At 40.6% G+C, this 8,673-nt stretch overlaps 1 protein-coding gene across 1 annotated transcript in view; it reads left to right on the top strand.

Annotated features, from left to right (window-relative positions):
* LUZP4 (leucine zipper protein 4) overlaps positions 1-8,241 on the top strand; it is a 92,580-nt gene extending 84,339 nt beyond the window's left edge. Inside the window, exon 8 of the mRNA XM_027089534.1 lies at positions 8,148-8,241. Within this exon, the coding sequence (XP_026945335.1) occupies positions 8,148-8,241 (94 nt within the window). The remainder of the gene's footprint in view (positions 1-8,147) is intronic.
* Positions 8,242-8,673: the final 432 nt, after the last annotated feature.

The following is an 8,673-nucleotide window of genomic DNA, read 5'->3' on the forward strand; positions in this document are numbered from 1 at the left end:
ATGTAGCCTGGGTTACACATTCTGGCAGTCCAACGCCAAAGACCATCCTCTTAATCGCTAAGCTGTATTGAAGGTAATATGTTCATTTCTGAATGAGGCAGCCCAATCCACTTTGAGGATCAGCTTCCTTTGTTAGAAAGGTGGACCTGTAGCTCTAGGGGACTTCTCAGAAGCAAACAGCAGAGTTCAAGAGTCCAGCCTTCAGCGGAAGCTCTTGCTCAATTCCTTCCCCAAATGCATGTCTCCATTACCCTTTAACCTGCATCTTTGAACAAACTGATATATGCGGAGTTCAGTAGTGGCACATTCAGCTGTGCCTTTAATGTCTGATGAGTCTGCTAGCACACTGTTTTCCATTTGATCTGAAGAAGATCTAATGAGAGATCATTTCCTGATAATACATTGTCTGCTTTCAACATCACTAGGAAAGCACTTTGCTACAAACAATCCCTATTTTGGTATAATTGCCTTTGAAAAGGGGGTATAAGAGGCAGCATAAACTCCTCAGAGTTTGGGTCTGATTTCCTGAGGTGTTCCATTTCAGAAGAGGCCCCTGACAACAGGCAGAGAATAAAAACAAGTGTGGTCTGGGGCAGACAGTGTTTTTCAAACAGTTGGCCAAATCTCTCCTGGCAGCCGGGAAGCAGCTGAATCATCAAACGCTAGGCCTCTAACGAGAGGGAGGCTGGGCTGTATTGCAGTGCATTCCAGACTGCCTGTGAAACCCAGAGCTGCTGCTGCTTCACCAACGCTGGCACCTTTCCAAGGGGCTGGCCTGGCTGAAATGCTCATCAAAGCCTGATTTCATCTCTTCTCTCCCTCTCTCTTTTTTTCCTCCTCTGTGTGATTTCCCACACAGCATTTGCCTGCCTTTGGATGAAATATTTGAATGACTTTTGGGGTCACCTCAGGTACAGCCTCTGCTCTGCAAGCTAAAGTTAATGAAATCCATTTCCTGGTTGGAAAGTCAAAATAGCAGAGAGGAAAGTCACTCAGTGGGAATGGACAAGAATGGGCAGACATTCTTTTCCAAAAGGCAGGAATGACCTAGGCATTCAGAAATTGAAAGCCAGATGTTTGGACAAAACCCTAGATCCAATTTGAATCTTAGAAGTGTTGAAATCCTTTGACTAAAACTTCAGAGAGTGGATGGTAAGGAAGGGGGCCTAAGTAGGGTAATTCACCTTGAAAATAAATAGATCACCCATTTATATCAGAAACAAAACAAATGTTTGGACTCATTACACATGAAGAATGAACAATATTTTCTGTGTCTTTTAAGATGACAGGTATGTACCATTCTAAGCCTAATTATGAATGAACGCAAATATATCTGCTTTGTTTCTCCATCTCTGCAAATATGTAGATAACTATTATTTAATTACATTTGCCCCTAATAACTAAGGGGAAAGATCCAGTGACTTATTGACTGACAGTGCCGACCTCAACCTGCTCAGATAGGTTTTTTACCTAAAGGAATGTTTTGGAAGGGAGGAGCCTTCTTTGCTGTTAACAGTAAACTGTGAACACATGAAGGAGTGGGGGGAAGTTGTGAGTTGGAAAGAACCTTGAAATTCCATTGTCTGGACTCTGATGGGAAAAAGAAAGAAACTGAATTCTCCTCCCTTCAGTCCTTGCCAACAGCATTCTTTCTCCAGTGTTTTCTCCCTGACCCCACCCATAATAATAATAATGTGTGTTATTTTTATAAAACTCCAAAGAACTTTCACACACATTTATATTTGACCTATGCAACTTTGAAAGGATGGAAAGGAGAGATGTCCCTTTTTACAGATGAGAACACTGAGTCCCAAAGAAATTAATTGATGTGCTCAAAGCACACAGGAAGTTAGTTGTAGAGCCAGAGCCACTAGGTCATCAGTTCCTGAGGCTATTACTCCTTTTATATGCCAAACCATGCTGGTTTGGGTTATTGGTTCTGAAATTTTCAGGTGCATCAGAATCACCTGGGAAGCATTTCACAAATGCAGGTTTATAGATTTTACTGTCAGAAGTAAAGTAGGTCTGGGATAGGTGTCCAGAATCTGCATTTTTAACAAGGTCTCCAAATGTTTCTGATATAAATGGTCTTCGGGCTGTACCTTAGATGACGGTGAATCCATAAGCCCTGAGCTGTTCAGATATTTCATTTAAATCTCTATAGATAATCTGTTAATTAAAAGTTCACATAGGAATAGAAGAAAGCTAACAGGGCTATTCTTAAGAGGACCATGAGATGAGGGGGTAGAAGAGAGTAGATGTTGTCTTTGGCAAAGGACACTTGCTCCCCGAACTCTCTCCCTCCAAAATCCCTTTTCCACATGAAAGTGGAGTCAAATGAACATCAAAGGAATCCTTGGAAGATAAGGATATCTTGGAAACTGGTCCCTGAGACATGGGGCCAATGGCCAAAGAAAGGGACTTTGCAAACGTGGCATGGGGCAGCTCTAGGTAAATAGAATAGATGTACATGAGCCTCAGGTATTTTTTAGCACAGCTGGTAGATTCTTTACTCTGGAGCCAAACTGCCTGGGTCTGAATCCTCCCTCTTCCAATTATTAGCTGTGTAACCTTGGGCAAGTCATGTAACCTTTCCATGCCTCATTGATAAAAGTTTCCTCATTGATAAAATGGAGATAAAATCACTATATATTTCATAGGGTTGTTGTAAAGATTAAATGAAATAGCACATGTACACCACTTAGAACAGTGCTGGCATCTAGTAAGCAGTAATAGTGTTATTGTTAAGTACAATTTTCCCGAGTCATTGCTGAGCTGCAATTAATAAAGAATGGCTTGTGCCTAGAATCAGTCATTTCCATGGTTTTCATGGCTGTGCCTCTGAAGAGCCATAGATGGCACTATTGTGGCAGTCAGCTAAGTCCCTTTTCCAGACTAAAAGATGAATCCTGATGAGACATGGGGCTTCAAGTGGCAGCACCACAGGGCAAAGAGACATTTGATCACCAAACACAATACTTTTTCTCTCTCTTAAAAAATTATTCAATGGAATTGAATACAAATCTGGTCAGTGTCAGTAGATAACAGAGCGCGCATTCAAAACACTGTGGTGCGATGCTGTTATTCCTCATTAAACTCTTCCATCTCATACACGATAAAGGATGATTACGGTGATGATGGAGCTCCCAGGACACTGAGGCTCCTCTAAGAGTATGAGGATGGCCTATGGGGACACAGCCTCAGTCAGCTGCCCAGTATGGCATGGTGGTTGGTTATAGATGTTATATCCAGAGACTGGCTTTGCAGAATTTGCTGATGGGTAATATTTGGGGATTTTGGCAGAGTTTCAAAGTTGGTAGATTTATAGGAAGTGTATTAGATGTCTGGAGACCCTAGGGTATAGGGGTTTGTGTGAGTTGGAGGGAAGTGGGAGGAATAGAGAGAGAGGTTGGAAGAAAGAGAGAGAAAGAGAGAAGTTGATAAAGACAGAGACCAATGATGTGAATATATTTTGGGTGAGAGTGGGAGTTGAGGATGGAAAGCAAGAGAAGAGAATTTTTGAGAAGGGATGGTGGGAGACAGGGAGGGTCTAGCACTGTGTCCAGAATCTAGAAGTTTCTGGAACACATCATGTCTCACAGGGAAAGCAGTTTCATTCCAGCCTGAGTCAGCCCACCTACCAGAAGCTTTGCTCCCTGCTGTCTGTACTGTCACTCACACTCACAGGCACATCTACTTCAGTGCCCCCAAGTCATTTCATGGTATATTCACCTGTACCTTTGCTGCTCATGTGACAGACAGACAGCCAACAAGGTGTCAAGGTACCAGCAAGTAGCCTGGGTTGAAGTGCAAAGGAAAACACTGACAAACATAAAATACTTATATTCCTAACTGTCTGGTATCAATTATAGCCAGTTAGCACTTAAAAAATTCAAGAGGCTAGGAGCAGTGGTATCAATATGGAGGTCCAAAGGCTTGTGTCTTTGATTAGGTGCATATGCACATGTAAAGAACACACTTGCACATAGAAATCTTTCAGTAACTGGCAGTTTCATGAAAATGATGTAAGAAGGATAAGTCCATTCCTGGCTTTCTCTTTCAACAGGTTCAGTTACATAGTGCAAACTGTTCACAGATCAGACCATTTATTCCCCAATGAGTGTCTGTTTGGCCTGGACCCAAGTCCTGCTAGGCTAGAGGGCGATGGCGGCTGCAGGAGCTGCTTTGGCTACTGTGCTTTTTGTACACATGAAGCTCCCACATTTTACCCTTGGAATTGGATAGTCCCTTGCAGAGTACATTGAACTTGGAGGATTTTTTTTCTTGTATTTTGCAGCCTCCAAAAACACCGAAGGCTTTTCTTAAAATCACAGTTCAGTTGAACTTTGACTAGCTTTTTATACAAAGTTCAGTTTAGTCACTTAAACAGAAGGACATCATGAAATACGTTTTCATTCTGATTATTTTGCACCTAATTGGGAGACAACCACCAAATAAAAAGGCTTTCAGGATTTTTCTACTAGACCATAAAATCTCTTTAATTCTTCGACAAATGTACAGTTTGAATGAACTAAAGCCAGGGTTTATAGTAGGCCAGAAAAGAAGGCTAGAATTAATGGAAATTAGTAGCTTTGCATTTTGGAGACAAACTGAATAGGACAGAACTATTTATCAGAGCCAGGTTCTTAAAAATACCCAGTGAAACAGAGAATAAAGGCATATCCTTTCATACTTCATGGTTATACAATGAAGTAACTGGCTTTAGTGATATACACCATTTAAAAAAATAAATTTATTTATTTATTTTTATTTTTGGCTGTGTTGGGTCTTCGTTGCTGTGCATGGGCTTCCTCTAGTTGCGGAGAGCGGGGGCTACTCTTCGTTGAGGTGCGCGGGCTTCTCATTGCGGTGGCTTCTCTTGTTGCAGAGCATGGGCTCTAGGCACGTGGACTTCAGTAGTTGTGACTCACGGGCTTAGCTGCTCCATGGCATGTGGGATCTTCCTGGGCCAGGGATCGAACCCGTGTCCCCTGCATTGGCAGGCGGATTCTTAACCACTGCGCCACCAGGGAAGCCCTGTACACCATTTTAAAAATAATCATCAGCAAGTTACACGCAACAGTATGGTTTGGAAAAGTAAATCATCTATGCCTTGTGTCCGGGATGTACATTTCAGAAATCCTGATTGTATACACTGGTATGAAGATATGCGCTGGCCCTGGTTTATAGAATTTTAAAAAAACAATTGGTGAGGGCTTCCCTGGTGCGCAGTGGTTGAGAGTCCACCTGCCGATGCAGGGGACACGGGTTCGTGCCCCGGTCCGGGAAGATCCCACATGCCGTGGAGCGGCTGGGGCCCGTGAGCCATGGCCGCTGAGCCTGCGCGTCCGGAGCCTGTGCTCTGCAACGGGAGAGGCCACAACAGTGAGAGGCCCGCGTACAGCAAAAAAAAAAAAAAATTTGGTGAGGCTTGAGCTCTAGAAAGCCTTCCCTGAACCCACCAAGTTGGGCGAAATGTCCACCAATATATGTCTACGTACTTACCTGTTTAGGTATCTGTCATTCATAATACATTGTAAGGTCCTTGAGAGCAGAGACTGTAGTCTGCCCATATTTAAAACACCACTACCAACATAAAGTAGGTGCTAAATAAATATTTGTTAAACTGTTGATGGAAGTCAGGCAGTGGGACAAATGAAAATTGGGCAGGGAGGTGGCCTAAAATGAACATTAAAAAATTGCACACTTTCTACTCTGCTCTCCATGATTTGTATAAAAATCTATACTCCTGAATCTGAGCCCATCTGTATGACAGGGCCAGGTTTATATAATATCATTAAAGAGCCTATCTTGCTAAGTTTCTCTCTCTTAAACTTCATTATTTTATTCTGTCCTCTTGCCTGAGATCTCAAGATAATAATATGCCTTTTGTAAAGTTCATGAATCTTAGAGGACCTTCCTGGTCATCAGTCTTTCATATCTTACCATGACATTGTTGGATCAGGTTGCTCTACTTTTTTAACACCCAGCTGAGATTAGCAATGAGGAAAAAAGAATTTTAACTAAAGAGGTGGGAGGATGAGAGATGGTGCCAAATTAAGAGAGAGGAGAGTGTTTTGGAGCGTGGGGAAATAGAGGGGAAATCCAGTCTGGGTAGCTCACTGCAGATCCAGGTCCTAAGTGGGGTAGGAGCTGGAAGTGAAGCATATACATAGGTGCAGAAAAGTATTTGGTGAAGAAGTCAAATTTAGAATCAAGTTACAGACTATGAGAGTTAGGATTATTACATGCCCTTAATGCCAATAGGGTGTGGAGCTATAGGAAGGTTGAGTGACTTTCCCAAGGTCATATGACTATTTCTTGGTTGAGCTAGAAATAAAATCAACAGAACTTTAATCTTTCTACCACACCAGTAATTAAATTCAGTTCGAGTGCTTGTTAAGCATTTACTACGTACTCAGCACTGTGCTTCACACTGCTGAGAGTTCAAGTTCCATTTAAGGTCTTTTATCACCATAAAGTCCTCCATTTTCCTTTCTTTGTAATAAGGACTTCTTATTGTGAAAGCCAAAACACATGAGCAACATTCCTAACTTGTGCTGGGACACTGGAATCTAAAGGTAATGAGCGAAAGTCTCTGCCTTTCAGTAGATTCAAATCAATCAGGGTAACAAATATAATAAAGCCAATTATAAAGAACTAACTCCTCTCTTTGGAATCAACTTGAACATCTCCCTCTCGAGAGCCATGTAGTCATCAAGTCACGTAGATTCTGTCTTAATAATGTCTCCCAGGTCTGCTCTTTACTTATATAGCCTTCATTCTCACCCTAGTCTGCATTCTCATCACCTCTCATAAGGATTATTACAATAGTCTCTAAATTGGTATTCCTATACCTATTTTCTCTTGTCCTTCAATCATTGCACACCTATGTCAGATTAATATTCCTATAACATCACTGTATGTACGTACACCACAAATCTGTTCAAAAGCATTTAATGTTCCCCGCTGACCAATATTAAAGGCCAAATTTTTATACTGACTTCACAGTCACCCCTTTTGTCCTCCTTTGTAGTTATCTGTTTATGGACATGCCTTGTTCCTGACACTAGATTATAAATTCATAAGGGCAGGGACTCTAGCTTCTTGTCTTTCAATTCCTGTATCCAAGCACAAATTAGGCACTCAGTAAGTGTTTCTTACTGATGATGATCACTTCTTATATTATTAAAATATTTTCATTTAATGCCCATAATCAAATTTACAGAAGACGTTTCTGCATTTGCTAAAGGCTTTTGTTATTAGTTATTTGATTTAATCTTTCTAACCATTAATTTTCAGAATATTTCATATTATCTATAATATTACACACATTCACATAGAGTTAAGTCAAGCTTTGTCAGAGACTGACCTAATTCCTTAATATGTGTCCCAAACACCTACACTGTTATGATTTGACTTGTCTCCCAGTATTTAAGCTTAAATCTGTCTTATCACTACTAAATATACAACCCATCCTGGCCAAGAATATTAAGAGGAACAAATAACTCTCCCTTCTCTTTGTTCTTTGTGTTTGTTCTTTGTACTAGTTCCCACAGTGGGTATATTCCCAATGGATCCATAGGGAGTCAACAGTTTTAGCTGAAGGCAAATGATGGATTATGGTCACTCAGAGAAATTCCATACTCATTTTTAACCAGATGGGAAACAAGGTGTCATGGAAAAATCATTGGCTTAGCAATCAGAGGGTTCTAGACTTGGTTTTGCTGGCAACTAACAGTGTGATCTTAGAGGCATATAAATACTTGCTATGAATCTATCTGCACATCTATCAAACAAAGGGGTGGTGGATTTGATTCATTCATTTCACAAACCTTTGATGGTTGTTGAATACATGATAGGCATGGTACAAGACACTTTAAGGAATAGAAACATGAACCAGACATGAGTTTCTGTCCTTGAGAAGATTATAAATCTAGAAAGCAAAGTTATGTACCCAAAGGACTGAAATACAAGGTAGACAGGCATAAGAACCATGAAATAGGTACAGATAAAGTATGTAATGATCTCGCAGATCCCTTCAGCCTAAACATTCTATGATTGATAATTCATTTTTCATGGAGAAAAGACTTCCCTTCCCAAAACAGAGATATTGTAATTATTTATCAAAGTGTTTCCTTCACTAGCATTACCACCTACGTCAATGGGAAAGCTAAGAAGGCCCAGTTGAATGATTTTGGCCTTAATCACAAGGAAATGGAAAAAGAACCTTTTACATAAAGAATTAATACTCTTTAACAAGTCAGCAAAAGAAAACAACAGGAACTTTTACAATTAGATACATTAGTAACTATTTTATAAAAGAATGGTGAAGACAAAAATCAAATCACACACGACTGAGTCTCTGCTATATTTCTAGCCCTCCTCAATATGGTGCCCCTCCTCAATCTGATTAGCATGTAGGTAGGGAGATAAGACTAATTACACAGAGGATGATTTTAAAACAGTTCACAATAAAATTGCATAGTGCCAATTATGGTACCACAGTAGGTAAGAGAAGAGAAACACTGCAATGATGGAAAGAGCTGTCTTTAAAATAGTCAGATCTGGGTTTAAAACCTTCTCTGCCGCTTACCGGTTATGTGACCCTGGACCTATTGCTTAACTTCCTTGTAACTCAGTTTCCTCAACTGCACAATGAGGATAATTGTA

The sequence above is a fragment of the Aethalodelphis obliquidens genome, unplaced genomic scaffold, assembly GCF_003676395.1.
Source record: "Aethalodelphis obliquidens isolate GAN/ISIS:26980383/991018 unplaced genomic scaffold, ASM367639v1 scaffold66, whole genome shotgun sequence".
Classification (NCBI taxonomy): Eukaryota; Metazoa; Chordata; class Mammalia; order Artiodactyla; family Delphinidae; genus Aethalodelphis; species Aethalodelphis obliquidens.